This window comes from Mustela nigripes, chromosome 2 (genome assembly GCF_022355385.1).
Source record: "Mustela nigripes isolate SB6536 chromosome 2, MUSNIG.SB6536, whole genome shotgun sequence".
Lineage (NCBI taxonomy): Eukaryota > Metazoa > Chordata > Mammalia > Carnivora > Mustelidae > Mustela > Mustela nigripes.
Genome location: NC_081558.1, coordinates 63,717,781 through 63,741,096, shown reverse-complemented (window position 1 = coordinate 63,741,096; position 23,316 = coordinate 63,717,781). Strand labels below are relative to the sequence as shown.

At 41.6% G+C, this 23,316-nt stretch overlaps 1 protein-coding gene across 1 annotated transcript in view; it reads left to right on the top strand.

The window, feature by feature from the left end:
- Window positions 1-23,316, top strand: part of STAC (SH3 and cysteine rich domain) — a 152,016-nt gene that overhangs the window by 94,740 nt on the left and 33,960 nt on the right. Inside the window, exons 4-8 of the mRNA XM_059387945.1 lie at window positions 667-748; window positions 1,864-1,979; window positions 9,474-9,552; window positions 20,076-20,140; window positions 21,931-22,019. Of these exons, the coding sequence (XP_059243928.1) occupies window positions 667-748; window positions 1,864-1,979; window positions 9,474-9,552; window positions 20,076-20,140; window positions 21,931-22,019 (431 nt within the window). The remainder of the gene's footprint in view (window positions 1-666; window positions 749-1,863; window positions 1,980-9,473; window positions 9,553-20,075; window positions 20,141-21,930; window positions 22,020-23,316) is intronic.

Below are 23,316 nucleotides of genomic sequence, written 5' to 3'. Positions count from 1 at the left end.
CCAGTAGGGGCTGGGCCACAAACTTCCCTTCCAGCACTGGGACATAGTAAGTCAGGGTTCTTAGAGATTTCGTCTCCTTTCTCTGATTGGCAGTGTCATCTTCTCTAAAACCCCTGCCTCACTTGTTCCCCTCCTTCTCTTCCAATGGTGATTCCCATAAACCAAGGCAAAGACTATGAATGAGAGATCAGAAAAGCATGCTAGAGTCTAGAACACAAGACAAATGACTCTGGGGTGCCACATAAACAAGATCCTTTGGGCTTTCCTCTGAGGTCTGCTTCCCCTGGCCCAGGACTTTTATTATTTTAATAAGCCTTAATCGTGAAGTGCTATGAAATAATGCATGCCAGTCCATTTGTATTGTGGGAGATAATGGGGAGCCTAGACAAAAGGGAGGCTGCTAAGGTTTGCCGAAGGAGGAGAGGCAGGAAAAGGAAGGGCAGGTTGGGGCTTGCTTTCTGGGTGGAGTGTAACTTGCTTATTGCCACCTGTACCTCCCGCCCTATCCCCCAACCAGGGATAAATTTAAGGACAAGTCAGCATCTTCAAGGGTGACAGAGGGGTGCCCCCTGGAAAAATCAGCTGGTATGATTCTCAGAGCTCTTGTGTGGTTTTCTCCATCACCTCTGTGACATTAAGCCTTTCTCTTTCTCATTCTTTCTCTAGCCAAAGGGGTTTCGGCGATACTACAGCTCCCCCTTGCTCATTCATGAACAGTTTGGATGCATTAAAGAAGTTATGCCCATCGGTGAGTTGGGACGCTGATGAGTTGAGTTGGTTTTGGGCAGCAGTGTCAGCCTTAATAGCTGTTACTCTTCTCTCTTGGGACTGTAGACCCAAAGGGCTATGTTTGTGCATCTCTCTGGTGGCTGATTGCGCTATGATTGTTTGCTTTGCTGGAGAGGATATTTAAGGAGGAGCAAATTCTCTCCCCGATGAAGCTTGAAAAACACCCAAGTCCCAAAGGCTGCTGATATGCTATTCCAGCCATCAGCAGCTTGGCAGAGTGGGAAGAACGTAGAGCCTAGCATCCCACACACCTGGCTCGGAGCCCAGCTTCCCCACTGACCCACTAACTGTGTGTCTGGACAAGTTACTCATCCTGTCAGACCCTACAAGTGAAGAAAACCAAAAGCTGCTTTTTCTAATTGTTGCAAAAAAACAAACAAACAAGCAAAAACCATAAATTATAGACCAATGCTTGGAAGGAACTCTGAATATCAGTTTTTCTTTAATGAGGACCAAAAAATGTCTTATATTTATAGATATTTCTGGCTTCAGTTTATTCTTTAACAATATCTTTCAGTTTATTTCTATTTTTCTTTCCCTCTGTCTGTGAGAATCTCTACATATTTTTGCCTTTGGAGGGGGGCAAGTTTTAAACTTAGAAAGCTTTTAAACAGAAATTCACAAGACCTGGTAATGTCAAATTCCTTCAAAAACACTTGCCTCCTACAACAAACTTTAAGTCTTGCTTAAGGCTTTGAACCTTGGTGAGTAGAACCTCACACTAGGGGAAATAAAGCTGGTGTCTGGGAATAAGCTTGATATTGGAGTCCTGAGGCTGGATAACAAAAGAGGAAAACCAATAAATCAGGAAGCATCTGGGAGCAGAGAGTTCTGGGTGTAAGTGGTCAGTGCACCGGAAGGACATGGTCGATGGGCACATATTGTGGGGAGCCCATCTGCCCAATGAGCTTGACCACACACAGCTCCTTTTTTTCCCAGGGGTTACTAGTGAGCTGGCACAGCACCTTCTTCTTAAGTGCTGTTGATCCATAAGGTATGATAAATGCTTGGCTGCCCTCCTGATGGTGAATGGAGGAAACCCGTCACTCAGACGACCTTTCTTTTCCATTGCAGCCTGTGGCAATAAGGTGGACCCTGTCTATGAGACCCTCCGCTTCGGCACCTCCCTGGCCCAGAGGACGAAGAAGGGCAGCTCCGGCAGTGGCTCTGAATCACCTCACAGAACCTCTGTAATTATCCTCTTCCTCCCTCAGTCCACCTGCAGTGCTCTGGGGAGGGCAGACCCCAGGCACAGTAGCGCAAGGGGGTCCCCATAAATGTATCATGAGGTCAGGTCTTTGAGAGTCAGGTAGCTTCTGAAGGGAAATCCCAGGTGCCTTGGGCCACTAAAGGTTAACTTCCTCTTTGTGGCCAACACCCAGGGATCATTGTACTTTTGCCCTCAAAGACTATGTTCTTGGTTTCATGCACCTCGATTCTCCATGTACTTCCCCTCCCTCCTCTCCCACCAATACCCGATGGCATGGCAGTCAACAGAGAGAAAGGTTCACCCAAACAATGGCAGAAGCAGGGAAGTCCCAGCTGTGGCCATTTCTCCTTCCGGCTACATCCCAGTTCAATACAGCTCTTTCTCACATTTTCTCATTCTTTTCTCTCAGAGACAAGGTACTCTTCTTGCTTTCATACAAAAGCTGCCCTCCCCAGAGGCGCTGGACTGGTGACTTAACAGGGTCTGTTTCCAAGGGACACTCACCCTCCCAGACACCTCTCCCACATGTTTTTTGTTCTAAAATGATTACCCATGGCTCTCCTTGACATGCTGTCATCATTCTGTTTCTGGTGGTCCCAACCAGAATTTCTATAAATGCCCCAGGATGCCACACGACTCTGCCGTTCATGCTGAAGGCCACCATCTGTCCTGCAGAGACAAGGACCTTCCAGCCAATGTTGCCAACTAGGATGGCTCGCACCCAGTTACTGGTTCCATTGTTGCCGCCCATGTTAAAATGGGATTTCAAAGCAAGGCACAGATGAGCCGCCAGGTGGTCTGCCCAGCTGGGTCCTGTCAACATCAAGTGATTAGGGTGGATCATGGGAGAAGGAGGGGTGCGTACCCATCGGAGGGGTTCTCGAGCTGAGTGAAAGCAGCTCCCTCAATGGGTGCAGGTCAGTCTACAGGATAACTGAGATTATAGGCTGTAGGCAGGTGTGTAGGTCAGGTGGGTGAGTAGGTAGATTTGAAAGTCTTCTGATTGATGCCCCATTGTTATCCTAGATGCCACCTTTTTTAAAGATTTTATTTATTTATTTGAGAGAGAGAGATAGCATGAGCAGGGGGGAGAGAGAGGCAGACTCCCTGTTGAGCAGGGAGCCTGGCATGGGCCTCTTGTTCCCAGGACCCTGAGATCATGACCTGAGCTGAAGGCAGAAGCTTAACTGACTGAGCCCCCCAGGTGCCCCTAGAGGCCATTTCACATTCACCAAAAACCCTGTTCTTCATGCATCCCACCAACTTCTCAGAAGGAAGAACCAAAACTTGTGGTACACTTATTCCTTGCTGCCCCTAAAAGTGATGTCAGTTTTACTCTCAGTTTGCAGTTAGCAAGCATGAATTAAGTGCCTACAGTCCACCAGCATAGAGGACACAGACGAAGGGGAGGACATGACTTCTTACCCTCCGAATTCACCACTTATTTCAGAAGACCAAAACAATAGAGCGCAAAGCAGATGGTGACAGCATTGTCTGGCACTTTTTAAGGAACATATTTTTATGTCTTGTACTATTTTTATTATGAATCGGAACATAGCATACACATTATGAGTATTATAATAGCTATGTTATAGGAGCACTGCAGGATTTCAGAGTAAAGAGGGAAACAGTTTCAGTAGACATTGCTCTCAAAGCAGTGCAGGTATAAGCTGGGACATTTTAAGGTATCTGATCCTGGTGATCTCCCTGGGAGGCTATACATCAAATTGGCAGTCCTGATGATAATATTGGTTCTGGTGATGTGGGTTAGATGATAGTAAGAGTATAAGTAATTTTCTAGCACAAAGCCTGGCACTCAATAAATGAAATTTGCTGATGTTTTATTTCGATTAAGCATTGAGCCCTTGGCTGGGCTTTCTTTGAGTTTGAGTTATGAAGAAGTGAAACAAGGGTGTGATCCATTAGAAAGGTAAATACATTCTCTGAGAAGGACATTTCCCTGGCCATTCCTTACTGGGGCCCATTCTTGGGCTCTGTAAGAGGCTGGACCCACTCCAGGGTTCCACCCTGCTGTCCTCCTCAACCATTCTCCTCTCATGTGTCCTTCAGTTGCTCCTTAAGTCAGGGATGTTCCCAGATCTCTACTTTGGTTTGGCCTTCATGTGCTACTGGTTCTTCACGATCATCTCATTCACAGTCCTTTGGTCCAGCCATCATGCCCAAGATGATGACTCCTTAGATACTTCTAGTCCTAACCTCCAGATGGGTCCTAACCTCCAGCAGGTCCATGCTCTAATGGTGCTCCACTGATGATTGGGTCCTCTAACTGAGAACTCAGAAATGTAGGGGTGCCTGGGTGGCTCAGTCATTAGGCATCTGACTTTGGTTCAGGTCACGATCTCAGGGTTCTGGGATCAACCCCTGCATCGGGCTCCCTTCTCAGCAGGAAGCCTGCTTCTGTCTCTCCCACTCCCCCTGCTTGTGTTCCTTCTCTCGCTGTGTCTCTCTGTGTCAAATAAATAAGTAAAATCTTAAAATACAAAACCAACAAACAAACAAACAAACTCGGAAATGTGCATCAGAAGTGCCCTTTGTCTCTGCCTGCTGTGCTGGAGGTTTGAATCTCATCATCTCTCACCCAGACTATTTCAAAGGAATAGCTGTGTTCCCCTCTTCCTCTTGAGTCTTCTCTTATCATTACCTCCAGAGTTATCATCATTTAAAGAACGACCTTTGCAGTTTTCCAAATCAAAAGTCTGTATTGACTTCCTTATGCCCTGTATTGAACTGTAGCATGGTGTGAAAGGCCTGTCACTGCCCTGAAGATCCACCTTCCCTTGAACACACCAAGCTCTTGCCATCTTTGTACCTTAGGACATGCTGTTCCCCCAGCTGATGTTCTTTAAGACCAGCTTTTTTTTTTTACACAAACCAGGAAGAGTTCTCAGACTCCCCCAAGCACAATGGTTGCTCCTCTCACAGGCCTTCAGAAAATCCTTTTCTTACAGGGTAGGGACAATTGCAGCATAATTTTCTGCTCTCTTTCCTGTACTAGGTACTGAGTGGCTATACAGCGGGGCCCTGTTCCCTGTTCATCTCATTATACCAGGGTCTAGCACCTCATGCTCAAAAAGTGCATCCTCAAAGAGTGAGGAAAAGTATCAGGGATTCTTAAAGACTGACTTCGGTACCCTCAAAATCGACCTGACCTTTTGATGTTTCTGCCCCCAGTTACATGCACACTTTGTAGCTCTCTGGACTGCCATATTCTGCCCAGTAGCTGGGTCTTGCCCCCATCTTGTTTCTACCTCTATACAGACAGCATCTCTTTTGGGTCTGGGTTGGGGTGTCCCTTCTGTGGACACCCACAACAACCAACTCATCAATCATAGTGATTTGCAGATTCCTTGGTATTTTTTCACTTTTGTGTTTCACTTTTCCCTCTCTCCTTTAGTTTCCTCCCCAACTAGACGAAGCTGCTCAAACACAAGAACTCTTGGTTCCCTTCTTCTCTCTGTTGTTTTACACTAGTGATTCTCAAATGTTGGTGGGGATCTGGATCCACGGAAGGGCTTTGTAAAGACAGAAAGCTCCCTGTCCTACTAAGAGTTGGGCATCTGTGTACTTGATTACCCCTCCAGGTGATTCTGATACCCACCGAAGTTTGAGAACCTCTGATCTGTAGAGCATGTCCTTAAACCCACTTACCATGTTAGGTCTTCTTCCGTAGGAGTGTGAGGAGGGCCATCGTTTCCCCCAAGGCCACACAGTGATGGCTGTCAGCCTGTAGCCATCACCTCTTACAAATCAAGACTTTCTGCCAAAAAGAAAAACAGACTGCTCTGGTCACTTGCCCTGTATGCTGAATGGGCCTTTCTCATGTCACTGGGGAGAGCTGGTCTATACCCTCATCTCCTCTAGTGCCTACATCTCCCAGGCTTGTCTGAGGACAGCATTTGTGGGAAGGCCAATGAAAGCCAGCCTGGGCAGGCAAGAATAAAGAGGGGGCTCCCCGGGGATGGCCCTCAGGTACACATCCCGGCAGCAGATAGCTGGCCCTGCATCCGGGGCTGTGGCGACCCCACGATGAGGAGACGTCCTCAGACCCTCTGTGGCAGGCAATGACCATGTTAGCCTCCATGGTTTGTTCTCACGTAGAAGTAGCAAGAATGTCAGAGACACAAATTAAGGATGTCCAGTTTGCTTTTCTGTCTGAAATGGTTTTGTTTCTAGCCATGACTGGCCCTGACAGACCGGTTCTCAGGGCGGAAGACACGGTTTTCTGAATGTCAATAAGGTATCCATTCATCACAGTCCATTTAAACTTCCTGACACTGGTTCTATCAGTAAATATTCTCGGAATTGTGCTCTGTGAAGGCATTGTTCTCAGGGCTGTGGGGAGACAAACACAAATCAAATTGTCCTTAAATATCTGTCACTTCACTCTTTCCCCAGAGTCCCTCTTGCTTCAATGAAAAAAACAGAAACAATTGATTGGTACTTGAAAATGCTTTGGCTTCCTTCCTGCAGGGGCAGATGGTAATGAACTTCAGCCACTTGCCATTCTTGCAGTTTTGTTATGTCCTAAAGCTAACATATTCCCACACAGCAAACTCTGCTCCACACATTTATTTTCTTACAGGGCTGTGGGGCCATTGGCTTTACATTGTCGGGCAGTCACCACCTGGCTGTTTCTAAATCATTATGTTTCTTTTAATGTGTTTTCAAATATTCTGGAATATAAAAGGTTGGATGGCTTTGGGAAGAAACTAAAAATTTTGGGAAGAAATTCAAAAACCTTCTGGGAGTGGTTCGACCAGTTTGGGAATAATCTTCAGTTTCCTAAGATTAAATTAACATAATAATAGCAACTTTTGTTCAGAAATAGCCAGCTTCAAAGGAGCAGGGTATAAGTGACCTAGAGATCCTGTGACTTTTTTTTTCCCCTTCTTTCCGATGTATCATGCAAGTGAGAATGGCTGGGGAAAATCTTTAAGCCGGATTATATCAAAAATGAGCCTCTCAAGGGTCGTGCTAAAATGCTCTGAGCTGACTGGGAGGGCTAGAGGGCTGGGAAGGCAAACTTGTTCCTCTGAAATAAGATGTAAGCAAATTGTTTTCAAAATGTGACCCACAGCACCTTGGCGGCTCAGTCGTTAAACGTCTGCCTTCGGCTCTGGTCATGATCCCAGGGTGGTGGGATCAAGCCCCACATTGGGCTCCCTGCTTGGCAGGAAGCCTGCTTCTCCCTCTCCTACTCCCCCTGCTTGTATTCCCTCTCTCCCTGTGTCTCTCTCCATCAAATAAATAAATAAAATATTTTTTTAAAAAAATGTGATCCTCTTCGGAGGCCCCCTAAATTCCTCTTCCAAAGAGATGGGGGCCAACCAGATGAAAGCCGGGGCATCTGGCCATTTGATAGACGCAATCAGGGGTATGCTGATAAATGTTTAACTACCAACTGGGGCTGGACCCTGATATGCAGCATTTGCCAATTTCTATGGTGTAAATAGTCCCACGCAGGCCTGTTTCACTCTCCCATTATGAAGGCCATCAAAGCTCTCACCAGCCCGCATGAGCCTTTCCAGCACACCGTTGGAAGAAGCTCAGACACATGAGCTCTGAAGAAAGCACCTGAGGTTCAAACCCCAGTTCTGGCACTTAGTGGCCATGGGACCTCAAGAAGGACTACTGATTTTTCCCTGGGCTCCACATTCGTCACTGAAAAGTATGCCTGTCACAGGATTACTGTGAAGAATAAACAGATACATATATGGTACATAAAACAGCACATGATAAATGATCAGGAACCATCAGCCATTTAGAGTAATGATGTTATTTCTGTAACTGAAGCAGAAGAATGGCTGTGGCTTATCCTATTAAACGAAAAGAAAAGGCAGAGTAAGAATTACGTAAATAATTGTGCAGCCGGGGAAACGACATTTAACTCATACCTAGGTCATGCACCCCTCGATGCTGCATCTTGTTCTCTATAGTCAATACAAGTCTTCCTCAACTTGTAATGGGGTTACATCCTAATAAACTCATCGTAAGTTCAAACTATCCGAAGTCAAAAAAGGGGTTGGTACTGCTGCCCTCGAAAACATCGTAGCTCAGCCTGGCCTAACTCAACTGTGCTCAGAACACTTGCATTCCCCTATGATTGGGCACAATCATCTAGCAAAAAGCCTATTTGATAACAAAGTGTTGACTCTCTCATGCCATTGATTGAAAGTGACAAACAATGGCTTCGTGGACACTGCCTTCGTGATCGTGGGACTAACCCAAAGCCCCGGGTGCCACGCAGCATCCTCTGGGGATAAACTCCCATGTCACTCCAGCCCGGAAAAAGATCCAAACGCAAAATTCGATGTAGCTTCTACTGATGTGTTTTGTAAAGTCAAAAAAATTTAAAAAAAAAAAATCAGAAGGAGACCATCTATATTTATTTATTTTTTTATTGTGTTATGTTAGTCACCATACAGTACATCATTAGTTTTCAATGCAAGGTTCCAAGATTCATCGTTTATGTACAACACACAGTGCTCCATGCAATACGTACCCTCCTTAATATCCACCAACAGGCTCTCCCCATCCCCTCACCCCCCTCCCCTCTAAAACCCTCAGTTTGTTTCTCAGAGTCCACAGTCTCTCATGGTTTTTCTCCCCTTCTGACTTCCCCCAATTCACTTTTCCTTTCCTTTACCTTGTACCAGTTAGAATGGCAAAGATTAACAAGCCAGAAAACAACAAATGATGGAGGGGATATGGAACCCTCTTATACCGTTGGTGGGAATGCAAGCTGGTGCAGCCACTTTGGAAAGCAGTGTGGAGGTTCCTCAAAAAATTAAAAATAGAGGTACCCTATGACCCATCATTTGCATTACTGGGTATTTACCCTAAAGATACAGATGTAGTGAAAAGAAGGGCCATCTGTAATGTTCATAGCAGCAATGGCCATAGTCGTCAAACTGTAGAAAGAACCAAGATGTCCTTCAACAGATGAATGGTTAAAGAGGATATGGTCCATATATACAATGGAATGTCACTCAGCCATCAGAAAGGATGAATACCCAACTTTTGCATCAACATGGATGGGACTGGAGGAGATTATGCTTAGGGACCATCTATATTTAAAACTTACCTCTAAAAGAGCTCTAGTGTCAGTGAGAATTTACATGACAGGGTACGGGCGTGAATTCTGATTTCTCTCTGTTGTGTGTCCCTGGGCGTCTAGAAATTCATTTTACACTCACTGAGTGCCGCTCATGCGCCCCCTGCTGCCCCCTGAGCCTGCAGACAGACACTGGAAGGGAGCCACCGCCCCCATGAGGGAACACACAGCCTCTCTGAAGTGAGCGAGACCACAGCATGATTGGGTTCCTCAGACAGTGTCAGGCAAATTCTAGCTTAATTCTACTGACATTGAATTCTATTGACATTGAATTTCTCAGCTCAGTTGGCCCACTGAAAGGGTTTTGCTCATTTCATGTCACTCCCTCTGTTTTCTAAGACTTCAGATCTTGTGGAGGTTCCTGAAGAAGTTGATGGGCCAGGAGGAGGATATGACCCACGGAAACGCAGCAACAGTGGTGAGTGCATGAGCCCGGAAGCAGGCATCGCCCCAGCAGGGATGTGAAAGGCCTTGCCCCGCCCAGTCCGCAGCCAGGGAGCGTTGACTTCCAGTTCTTTTCTTTCTGTCCTAGCTCTGGAATTCATTCTGAGCAAATGTACAGTATTCTCGAGGGAAACTAGGCCTAATTCCTGGTGGATCTCCCTGATTTGACTGCAAAATTCCCTGAGTTCTCACCCCTTTGTGGACTTGGCTACACTGGGGTCTAGGAGTCACTTCTGGACCTTTTTGTCAATACATCATTTCCCTCACTGACCTACATTAGATTAGCAAACGGTTCTGGAAAGAAGCCACTCCCCACTACAGCTGAAGTACCCCAGAGCAGGTAGGTGGTGGTAAGTAGGGGCCTCCCACAGGGCTCCTCCCAGCACGGATAACTGACACTCAAAAACTGATCTGTATGATGGAGCCAAACACTCTTGCCTAATGTTATTTAATTTTCTCATAGCTTAGGCCCTTGCTACGATAATTTCTAGAATTTTTATTGAATGCTAACTACATGCTGTTGCTTGCTAACGTTAAGAAAGAACAGCCTCTTAAACCAGAGTTTAAAGACACAACCAACCCCTTATGGAGGAATCTTGCCAAGCCTCTCTGACATCAGCAACTACTTAACCACACTCATTTATGCAAAAGGTATTTATGAAGTATTTACTATGAATAGCAAAATGATACGAGTCATTAGGCTGTCCTCAGGTCCGCTCATAACCTAGCCAAGTTGTGGGTTCTGATTCGAGTTGCTGACCTGGTCTGAATGTATTCTCCTGGCAGAAGTTATCCCTGCATCGGAGGTGTGGGGATGTGGCACGTTGGGTAGATTTTCCATTCAACTGGTCACCTCTGCCCTTCCAGACTGGAAGCAGAAGTTCTGCATTCAGTACCCCAGAGCTGCTTTCGCAGCAACTGTCTTATGAGGCATCTCTTCCATTTCCCTAGCTCTAGGAGCTCATTTATGTGTCTTCTCTAGTTAGGGCAGTGTCTCTGTGATTCCACATGAGAATCCTCTGTGATTCTCCTTCCTAAATAAGCATCAGTGTTCACCAGGGCCCCCCCTTGCCAAGCCCACTCACATCTGCTAGAGCGCACTGTTAGGCAAAGGATTCTTTGGCATCATCTGGGGAAAGCTGCACTTTCAGATCAATGCAAACATTCACTGAGCACTTAGCAGTGCCATTAGACGAATTAGAGTGCTGGCTGCCAGGGGAACCTCACAGCAGGGCGGTAATGCCACAGGGCCCCCCAGCCCATGTCTGTCTAGCCCTATAGATACGTTAACTGAGTTTGGTCAGAATTCGTCAGCATCTGAGCACAAACTTATCAGACATGGGTGTTCAACCAGACCTTCATGTTAACACTTCAAGCGTGGTTGTCTCTGCAGTCCTCTGAGTCTGCCTTCTGCCTTCTGCCTGCACCCTTCCCTTCACCCAACTGCTGATGGTCGGCTCATGACTACCTGCAGGGATACATTTGGTCCTCAGCCCCTCCTTGCTCTGGAGACTGACCACTGGGCTTCCCTCGGTGGTCACATGGCCTCAAAGCAGTGACCTTGATCTCCCGGCATCCATCTCTTCATCTCTGAAATGAAGGATGTGATCATACTGAATCCATAAGGTGTTGTTATCATTCAGTGAAATAATGAATGTAAAGGCTCTCCGTACACTGATGACTCTGAAACTTCAGCCCCCTTTGCTGCCTCCAGACGCCTGCCACCCACTGGACGTGGCGATCTGAATGGGGAGTAGACTTCGTGAAGTTAACAGACCTAAACTGGATTCTTGACTTGCTCACCCACCAACCCACCCGCCACAACCTGCTCTTCCCCCATTTTCCCTACTCAGTAAATAGGAGCTCTGTTCTGTTAGTCAGTCTTACTCCAGGTCAGAACTTTTGGTATCAGACTTGACTCCCCCTTCTTCTCATGTCTTGTAAATCTTACTTTCTGCTCTTCAAAATCATTCCCAGCATGTGCCCACCACTCATCTCCCTGCCTCAGGCATCCTGACCAGCAGTTTTGGTGCTCTTGCTCACCTCTTCCTCAGTAGCTAAAGTCTCTGTTTGCCTTGGAGATTTCTTTATGCAAAAAGTGGTCTTCAATAAGTTTTTATAATGTGAAGGAGCTATATTAGGGAATCATCAAAGTGAAGCACGTTTCCTTCTAATAAACACATCATGAGGTCATCAGGTGTCAGAGGCACAACCCAGAGCCTCCCCATTCTCAAGTGTGGCCCATGGACAAGCATCCTGGACATCCAAAGAGAAGTTGTTAGAAATGAAAAACCTCAGGCCTTTCCAGAACTGCAGAAGCAGTGTTTGCATATTAATCTTATTAAAGTTCAAGAAACAGGATGAGAAGTCATCTAGTCCAACTCCCTCCCTTCCAATACACACAACACAGACACATATGTATGGATAAGGAAACTGAGGCACGGAGTAATACACTCAAAGACACAAAGTTGAATATTTGCTATTTCTTTTATGTTAAGAGGCATTTTAGAGCCTAATTCAAAGAAATCTGTTGAAAGAACTTCACAAGCAATAAACCTCTATAAAGCTTTGGGGATCTATTAACTATTCCTTTGATCAGCAATAGCTTTCTTTACAATGCACCCTTGGAAGCTGGAGGGATTAATTATACAGCAGTTTGCTTCAAAACATGTTCTTGTGATTGGGCTTAATCCCCTGTCCACACAATTTGGGAAACAACGCAGATAAAACACCCTGCTTTTGTGTCCAGGCTCCCACTGGTCTCCCCACAGTTATGGCATGGAGGGTCCTAGCCTTTCAGAAGTAGCACTTGGCTTCCAGTCACAAGCTGTTCTTCATGACATGTTTCGTTTATGTTCTAAAAATTACACAGTGCATACAGGTGTTATTTCTACCAGCTAGGTGTCAGGTCAAAATCCTTGAGGAAGATTTCCAAAGTCTCCTTGAAAGAGGATACAAGTCATACTCCTTTCTTTCTTACCAAGTGTGCACTCTCTGTTTTCTCTCTCATGAAAGATGCTGGGCTGCTCTGTCTGTTTCTGGTTGTTGTTTTCAACACTATTTGTGGATGCATCAGAAACTTAGAGGGAAGAGTTGTTGGTCTTCATCTTTGGCCAGAAACTCCAGTTGAAACTATGTGGTGAGCAAAGGGAGAAGTAAAAGCTAGGTTGCCTATTGCAGCTTAAAATGCCAAATAATGACGTTATTGGCTGCCTTCAATAATTGCATTTCACTCTGCCCTTCAAAAAAAAATAATTGCATTTCAGTATGACTCTATGTGATTATAACTTTCCTGGAAGAGAAGCAGAGGGAAAAGAACATAAGTAAGACAAATTCCTAGAAATATTCTTCAAAAAGAACTGGGTTAATCACATCCACTGGAGAATATTTTGAAGCCCAATGATACCTTACTTTTCACTGAAGCAAAGAAATTTTGCCCAGAAAGGAAAAAGGAAGCTAGGATTTGGAAAATTTTAACATGCACTGATTTTATATCCCACATTTTGATATGTCACCCAGAAAATGAAGCAAATATTTTAATGTCTTCTTCAACAGATACCCTAATATCTAGATGTCTCATATCTAAAGCAAGTAAAGGTCTTTTTAAAAGCATAGAGGACTCTCTTTCCTTAGAGAAGTTTTTTTTTTTTTTTTTTTTCCCCATTTTAACACACAAAAAATTGCGGGAAAAAAAAATTAAAAAAAAAAAAAAAAAAAAAAAAAAAAAAAAACCCTCCAGTTAATGCATGGCTGAGCTGGAAGCAAAATAAGACAATTCCTTGGGGTCTAGAAATGACAATAAAGCATGAATCCAGAGACATAAGCAGGTGAGGGCCATTGTTTATTCTGCACATCACTGGGGCCTCAGATGGGAAGAATAAGCCCCAGGTATGGTCAGTAGAGAGCAAGACCTGGCAAGCAGGCATAGTAATAGGTACAATGAGAGGCCCTTTGGGAAAAAGCTGATACCCCAAAAGGCACCTTTAGTGGCACTAGGAAAAATGAATGTCCTGCAGAGAAATTTAGTAAAGAAAAATGTTATATTGGCCTTAACTCAAGTGGGAAAGAAAAGAAAGAAATGAAATAGGAGCAGAGAGGAAGGAAAAGAAAAAGCAAAGGAGGGAAGAAACTCTTCTTACTTGGATTTAGGGCCTGAATTCATACTACCTCTGTGGAAAAAGTAAAATAATATAAAATTTTAGATGAATTTATTTAAAGTGGATTTGTTGGATAAATGCATAGGCATTTGCCAGAAGTAATACAAATGGCCTCTGGAGAAAGAGAATTTAAACCCAGACCTCAGAAGTTTCCACAAATTAACTTTCCAAGGACATGAACTAAACATTGAAATAAGCCAAATAAACAAGAAAATGAGCTAGCATGTGTAAGAGTTAGTCAAAGCCCACTTTGACTTTAGAAACTGTATACGTTAGAATTATCAAATAAAGAAATATCTAATTGTATAGTTAGATATATTTAAAGATACAAAAAGTGGACTAGAACATATAACAAAAGAGTAAGACACTATCAAAGTTGAACAGGCAAATTTTAAGAAAACCAAACAGAAATTTTAGAAATTAAAAAAAGAAGAAGAGGGGTGCCTGGATGGCTCAGTCCTTAAGCATCTGCCTTCAGTTCAGGTCAAGATCCCAGGGTCCTGGGATTAAGCCCCACATCAGGGTCCCTGCTCTACAGGAAGTCTGCTCTCAAACTCCCCTTGTTTGTGTTCCTTTTCTTGTTGTGTGTGTCTTTCTCTCAATGAACAAATAAAACCTTAAAAAAAAAAAAAGAAGAAATTTGATTGTTGGATTTAATAGCATATTGGATATAACTGAAGAGAGAATTAGTGGTATGGAATACACAGGCAAAGAATTTTCTTACAGTAAAGCCAGGGAGACAAAGCAATAGAATTCATGACAGTGAAAGAGACACAGAAGATGAGCAGGAAAGTCCAGCCTGCATCTAAATGACACTTAAGAGGTACATAATGAGAGAATGGGGGAGAGATAATATTCAAGAAGATAGTGGCTAATATGTTTCAAGATTGATTAAAGACACCATTCCTCAAATTCAGAAATTTATACTTAGACCCATCTTTGCAAAACTGCAGTTACAAATGTTAAATGCAAAACGAAAGACAGATTACCTGCAGAAGAATGAAAACTAGAAAGACAACTCTTTCTTGTAAGTGACAAGAGAACCAAGTAACAGTAGAACAATACGTTCAGTAATCAAAAGGAAAAGCAAGTCTTAAAATAGAACTGTAAATGGAGCAAAAGCAAAACTTTCAATAATATATATTCAGAAAAACACTGTGTCTACAGTGCAGTGAAGAAAGAGCCACTCAAGAAATTTTGAAAGGATGTAGTTCAGAGAGGAAAGTATGACCTCCAAGGAAGCACCAAGAAGCAAGGAATAAAGCACAAAGAAAGAACCAAGTGAACATTGACTACATAAAAAGATAACAATGTCAGAAAAAAGTTGTTAATGAAACACTAACTGAAATACTGGATATTTAAGAAAGAAATGGACATTTAAAGGTTCTCATACTAATTGGAAGGAAATTAAAGATATTCTTTCACTTTAGATTTTATTAAGTTAACTATACCTCATAAAATTTTTAGAATAGCCACTAGAAGATTAAAAAATAGATTTAACCTTATAACTTTAAAGGAAGAAAGGAGAAAGAGTACAGAAGGAGAAGAAAAAGCATGGGAAATATGAGATAAATAGAAAATAAAAAATAAAATGCTAGAAGAGAATCTCAATTTATAAGTAATCAAAATTAATATAAATCAACTAAGCCCTAGATAAAAGAGTTTTACACACTGGATTATTTATGACTACTTATAACAATCTAAAACATAAAGATATAGAAAGTTTAAAAGTAAAAAAAAATACATACAATTTAAAAGGCAAAAAAAAGATTGTATAACTGTATTAAAGTATGAAAAATGGACATTAAGATCAGAAAAGCATTACTAGAGAAAAAAACATCACTACATGACCATGTCCACATCAACAAAAGATATGAATCCTAAACTTGTGTTTACTTATTATATAGCCTCAAAGCAACAGGAACTCAAGGAGCAATTGATAGAAGTATTAGGGAAATTGGCATACCCCTTCATAGTGAGAGGTTTTTAACATATCTCTGAAGTCATTAGAAAGCAGATGCATAAAAAGATTCAGGATTTAGAGGATTTGAGGACACATTTGACAATCCTAGTCTAATTGACTTAAAAAGAACACTCCATCTAACAAATGGAGAATTCACATTCTTTTAAAGGACACAGAACAATTTAAAAAACTTATCACTTGCTAGACCATAAATCAAGCTTCATAAATTTTCACAGAATTAATATTCTGTGAAAATTATAGCTAAATTGTGACTAGAATATTTTGCTTTAAAAGTATTCTATGGGCACCTGGCTGATTTAGTTGGTTGAGCATCTGACTTTGGCTGGGGTCACATCTTGGTATGCCACATCAGGCTCCCCACTGAGCCAGGAGTCTGCTTCTCTGTCTTCCTCTGCCCCTCCCTCTGCTCCTGCATGTGTGCTCTCTCTCAAATAAATAATCAAACCTTTAAAAAAATAAATAAAACTATTCTATTAAAAAATTAAAAGGCTGAAATTCATAACCTAAGCATCATATTTGAGAAATCAGAAAAGAGAAATAGAATAAGCCCCCAAAAGCAATAGGAAGGCAATAAAAAGATAAGAGCAGAAATTATCAAATGACTAAGATAGGTCAATCAATCCTAAGAATGGTTCTTAAAAGAAGGATTGCCTGGACAGCTCAGTTGGTTAAGCCTCTGACTCTTGGTTTTGGCTCAGGTCGTGGTATCAGGGTCCTGAGACTGAGCCCCATGTCAAGTTCTGCACTCAGTGCAGAGTCTGCTTAAAGATTCCCTACCCTTCTGCTCTCCCCTGCTCACACGAGTATGCTTTCTTTCTCTCTCATAAATAAATCTTTATTTTAAAAGAAAGAAAGAAAGAAAACTCAAAATCACCAAGAATTTTTTTTTTTTTTTTTGAGAGAGAGAGAGAGGGCATGAGCAGGAAGAGAGAGAGTCTTAAGCAGGCTCCACACCCAGCCCAGAGGCCCATGGAGGGGCTCAATCTCATGACTATGAGATCAAGACCCTAGCTGAATTCAAGAGTCGAGTCACTTAAGCAGTTGAGCCACCCAGGCACCCCTACAATTACTAACAATATTTTTAAGCATAAATGAGATGAAGCAAAAGGTAATAATGAAAAAGGATGACTTTAACAGCGATTGAAAGAAAATAAAAGAATCCCATGACCAACTTCATGCCAATAAATTTTAAAACTTTTTTTTGAATGGGCACATACCATGAAAAGTATCAACGATCAAAACCTGACTCAAGAAGAAATAAAAAATCTGAGAATTTGAATTTGCTTCTAGTCATGATAGAAACTGAATCAAGTATCTCAAATTCTGCATGGCGAAAATGCAGACAACTTTATGAGTAAACTCAACCAAACATTTAAGGAATGAAAAATTTCCAGATTATGTAAGCTCTTTCAGGAAATTGAAAAAGTTGCAGGGAAGAAGGGCTGCTACATTCTCTAACTTAGTTTATGAGGCTAGTCTAATGCTGACTTCAAAATCAATTGAAGGCACCTTAAGAAAGGAAAAATCACTGGCTAGTTTCCGTCCTGAACATGGATGCAGAAATCTGAAACAGAATGTTAGTATACTGAATCTGATAATTTTTTAAAGATTTTATTTATTTGAGGGCACCTTGGTGGCTCAGTTGGTTGGACGACTGCTTTCGGCTCAGGTCATGATCCTGGAGTCCCGGGATCGAGTCCCACATCGGGCTCCCAGCTCCATGGGGAGTCTGCTTCTCCCTCTGACCTTCTCCTTGCTCATGTTCTCTCTCACTGTCTCTCTCTCAAATAAATAATAAATAAAATCTTAAAAAAAAAGATTTTATTTATTTGAGAGAAAGAGAGTAAGAGAGAGAGAGAGAGCGTGCACACACAAGCTGGGGTAGAGGCAGAGGAAGAAGCAGACGTCCCATTGAGGCAGGAGCCTGATGTGGGGCTCGATCCCAGAACTCTGAGATCATGCCTTCAGCCAAAAGCAGAAGCCACCCAAGCACTCCCAATAATTATTTTTTAAAGTAATGCATAATTACCAAGTTAGATTTACTTCAGGGATACAAATTTGTATTTGTGTTAGATAAGCAAGTAACACAACTTTTACATTATTTACTTCTTGAAGAAGAAAAACCAAATAACCATCTCATTGGAAAACGAAGTTGTGGACATGGTCCTCACAGGACTACAAAGTGAAGGAGAAAGAATATGAAAAAGGAAAAGAGGAAAGTCCTTTGTGGATATGGCAGAAACTAAAGATTCATTTGCTTCCGTAACATTAGAAAATATGTCTCCACGATGGATATATTCTTTGAGTACTTGTCCTGGGTGATATCAGCAACCTGATTATTTTTAATAAAACAAATTTAAAGCACCAAACATAAAAAGTATATGATACATCTGTAGTAAAATAGTTACCTTTCTTTATTCTTTTCCCTTCAAGTCAAAGTCTAAGAAATAGCCCATAGGAATAGGTTTTTAAATTTTTTTTTTTTGCAGTGGTCTGCTTTCGGTCTAATAGTTAAAAATATATTTGGGGTCACTTCAAATAATGGTAAACAAACAATGGTAAACAAAACAAAAAATGGTAAACATTTTGGCTAATGGCTATTCAATAAAAAGCTTAAAATATTGTGAAACTGCAAAATTGTGAAATCAGTTCAAACTGATTTGTAGCCTATGAAGTCTCCCTTTTAAACTCCAATCAAGAATTTTCTAGGAACATTCTCTGCATTTTTCCTGCAGATATTCAATATTCTTTTAGAAGTATCCAGTTTTATTCTTATGGGATCAAATATTTACACCAAGCTCTTAGGGAATCACATAATACCAATGAAGAGTATTGTTGGCCTCCACTCAGTTCAAATTGGTAAGGCGAGTATCCAGATATTGAGGCAGACAAGGTCCATAGGATCATTTTCCACTTACCTACAAACCAGAGCTCCTCCAATGACTGCATATTTATGCCTAGGCTTCCAAGGAATCATGGAATTTCATGCACAGGCTCTGGAACTATAAACTGTGGAGAATAGATGTTTACTAAGCATCAGTACGTTTACAGAGGCTCTTGTTCTGAACCATGTTTTCTGCATCCCATTTATTGGGGTCATTTTAAGGATAGTGGAGATGTCAGTGCAGTAACTGATACAGGTTATAGAGTTTTCTGTGGAGTGTTTCTCCTCCTTTACTGATACTTCCTTACAATCTAAAGGGAGACCAAAGGGAACAAGAAAGCAGCAATGTGCTCTTTTTAAACGTCTCATCTAACTGGTAGGTTAATTTAGACACCAAAACTCTATTGTACAAACTTGGAAACACTTGCCACCTTTTTGTTTGAGGCAGATATATGTGGTGAGAATAAGGCTGTCTCGTTGGTCCCTGGGTAAAGGCGGCTGATGAAACAAGTTAAGGCAGAGCCCCCCTGCAATACCCACCAGGGATCTTCCCCAGCCATGCATCTGGATGGTGAAAATCCCTGCCCATTTGAGGAAGCTTTGTTTTTTATTTGAGACCACAGGGTGGCTACTTAAATGCAAAAGGAAGAGAATTACATATTTCAAAACCCAACTAAATGAAAAGCCATTATTTGTTTTCTATTCTGAGTAATAGTCCTAATGCATTGATGATAAGAGATGGAGGAAATATTTTGAATTTCAAAATTGGTGGCATCTAGGTGACTCAGTTGAGTGTCTCACTCAGTTTGGGCTCAGGTCATGACCTGAGGGCGGTGAGATCAAGCCCCAAATGGGGCTCTGTGCTCAGCCGGGAGTCTCCTTGAGATTCTCTTTCCCTCTTCCTCTGCCCTTTCCCCCATTTCTCCAATACACCAATCTTTAAAAAAAAAAAAAAGAAAGAAAGAAAAAAAAAAAAGCTAAAGCTTTAATGTACAAAATATAATATAGATACCAAGAAACTGAAATCAAAATATTGAAAATAGATAAAAGAATTTGGTATTTAGAAATGGTCATTCAAATGCAATTAGGCCATACCTCACCCACGGTTCCCTTAACAAATGATCTGATACATTCAACAGATAAATAACATTGTTTCAAAGATGAATGAAAGGCTGTGCCAAATAAGGCTTTTTTGTGAACACAACTGCCAAATATTCAGGAGGCATGCTCGCTGGAGGCATGGGCACGGGTGTGGACACGCAGAAAAGGTAGAGCGAAATGCCACTTGGGAGGCAGGAAAAGCCTCACGTGGAAGATGACATGAAAGCTGTGTAACTAAGATGAGGAAAAGGCAGTGAGGAAGAAAGTAGAAGCTATGGGACAAGGAAAACATAAAGCCACATCTTCTAGGCATGATTCCAAAACGTGGTGACTGGATTCATAAAGCACCTGCTTTTTCTTGTCTCCCTCAGTGTTTACTTATCCAGAAAATGGCACTGACGATTCCAGACACCAAGCAAAGAACATAAGCCAGCAGGTATTTATCACTGTTAACTTTTAAAAATTGCTTTACCAGCAAAACACAAATTTATTCAGAGACAGCAGAAAATGTCAATGCAGGACAAGTACACTATGGCAAAACCATAGACAATCCCACCAAACAAAGCAGGGAAAGGCTGTTTGTAGCTACAAGGCAGGAGTTGGGGGAGAATGCTATAAACAAAAAGTCCACTAAATATGGAGGCTTGTCATTGGCTGAGCTGAGATTGTCTCTTATTGGCTGAGCTGTTGGCTTCCCTCTTCCTGCTGGGACAGTAAAGTAGTAGTTACATAGTATCCGCAGCAAGGTCCCTGTCTTTCTGCTGGGTCTAAGCTGACTACGAGTTACAGCCAATAATAGCTCCCCCAGCCGAACCCCCTGATTCCATTTTAGTGAGAATTCCCTGTATTTATATTCATAGATGTCACAGAAGATAGACCAGGCATGGTCCCTAGATCCCATTACAGATCACTACCTAAGTGGGTTATGAAATTTAGTTAGTAGGTCCCAGAACAGAATAGGGTGTAGAATAGAACAGAAAAGAACAATGTGTGGTAGCATAGGTAGCGTAAAACCGTGCATCACAGTGCATCAAAGGTAAAAAGGATATGTATTGTGTTGTATACTTTTTGCTACCATTGTATATATTATATACAAATTGATGCATAGTGTAAGGTGTGTACATTACATAATTACATAGCAATTATGGCCATATTTTATAGTATATAAATATATATTTTATGCTCACTTATATATACTACTATATAATTATATCTATATAATTAGAACAGGATAGACTAGGACAGAAGTATGTAACTTAAGGTACTTGAGCTTTGGATAGAAGAGTGAATCAAAGTTGTGTACAACTTTTGTTTATGTCTTATATAGTATGTGTTTATCATATCATGTATTTAAATATATTATACAATTCTGTATATCATATAATTTTATATATACATATATAACATAATGATATGTATATGTTATGTATGTTTTATTGTATTATATAATAGTAATATGCAGTTGTATTTTGTATGTTATGTAATTTGTGTTCATTATGTATTATAAAGTGAAAACATTTATATAACATTGACATATATTTGGATAATAATGATGGGTAATATTTACATAACACTTATAAGACTCTTGGATAATCTATAAAGTGGGGACAACAATTGGGGGCTGTTGTGAGAATGCCAATGCATGTAACATAATGCCTGGCACACACAGTAAGTTATCAAAAATGGTAGCCTTTATTACCATTATTGCAAGGTTTCTTGGTCAGGAGATGGTGATTCTTTGATACAAACTAAATCAGTCTGATGTCAAACACTATGCTTCTGTCACAACATGCATGAACTAATTGCTCTTGATTATACCAGAATCCCTTTGATAGGGTAGGTACCAAATTTTAGGCTGATTAAAAAGTCAATTTTAGGAAATGAAAGCTGTTGACTACTATTCATATGTCCCTATTTCTATAGTGTGAATATTCCCATTCTTGGGGCCAAGCCTGTCACCTTTCATGAACAACTGTAGCAAAGAAAAAGTTTATTTGAAGACATTTGTAGTTATTTCTAACAGATTTACACACTATTGGTTTCGGTTTCTAATGAAATCAAACTTAGCTTAGAAATTTAAAATAAACCTATGGTTGAAACAAAGCCTGAATAATAGCTTGATATTTTAACACTCACTGTCCTTACACTAGAATTACATTGCATTCACTTACTTATTTTCTGTTTTCCTCCTTCCTTCTCTCATTTTTCTATTATTTTCTCTTTCAGGGATCTCTTTCCAAAGAACCATTACAGATGAACACCTATGTTGCCTTGTACAAATTTGTACCACAGGAGAATGAAGATTTGGAAATGAGGTAAAAAAAAAAAAATTTTTTTTAGAAAAAAAGAAAGAAAATTTAAAGTCAGTGTTTTTCATGTGAAAAAAAAGAATTCCATTAGTGCCACATCCTAATGCCTTGGAGCAGTGACTGTCACACTGCTCCAAGTGTGACATAAAAGAATATACAATGAACTCTTCACCCTGTGATATTTTTGAGGGTGAAATGAACAATGTTCTTAAGCAGTGAGCCAACATCCAGTGACCTCTGGGGCTGGTTAGCAGAAAGATTATTGGATCCTGTCCCTGCAGTTTCTCATCCTGCAGGTCTGGGGGCGGGGTTAGAAAATTTGCATTTCTAACTGGTCAGCAGGTGCTTCTGATGCTGCTGATCGGGGACCCGCTTTAAGAAGCACAGTTTTACTGCATCAGCAGCAGAACTGCCAATGGGTGTTTGCGTGCAGCATGAGCGTCAAATGTTCTTGGCATCTTGCGTGGTCTAATAGGGAATCAAACTGAATGTCTTGATTTTTTTTATTTTAGATAGATTGGTTGGTTGATTGATTGATTGATTGATTGATTTGACAGAGAGCTAGAGAGAGAGCCCAAGTAGGCAGAGTGGCAGGCAGAGGGAGAGGGAGAAACAGGCTCTCCACTGATTAGGGAGCCCGACTCGGGACTCAGTCCCAGGACCCTGGGATCATGACCTGAGCTGAAGGCAGCCACTTAACCGATTGAGCCACCCAGGTGCCCCAAAATCATTGTCTCTAGTGGCCAAACTGACACAGGTTAAAAGATCAAACTAAAACCACTTGTTTATCCTGGCAGCTTCCCCTTGCTGCATACCCTGAGCTGTGCTTTTGTTTCAGGATCCATCCCACTTCATAGTACCTGAAATACGGGGAAGGATAAGGTGAGCTTTGGGACCCTCATGCAATCCAGGGAAGCTGGAGAGTCCGTGCTGAGTTCACATGCTGCTTGTTGTGTGACCTTAAGCAATGTATAAACATTTCATTGCTCTGATTTCCTTACTTATAAAAGAATAACAATGACCTCTTCACCCTGTGATATTTTTGAGGGTGAAATGAACAATGTTCTTAAAGCATATAGCACAGTTCCTCGTCATTATAAACACTCAGTAATTGACAGTTATTACAGTTTTTATAACGCGGTGTTCACTGACCTATCTCAGAGAAAATGCTTTATTTCTTTCCTCCATGTATTGACCCTAAAACATAGGAGTTTGGTGTTTTTTTGGCCCTAGAACAGGATGGAAGGGGTTGCTTTTCTAGTCAGATGTTCCCTCACAGATCAGTTCTTTCCTCTTCTGAAGA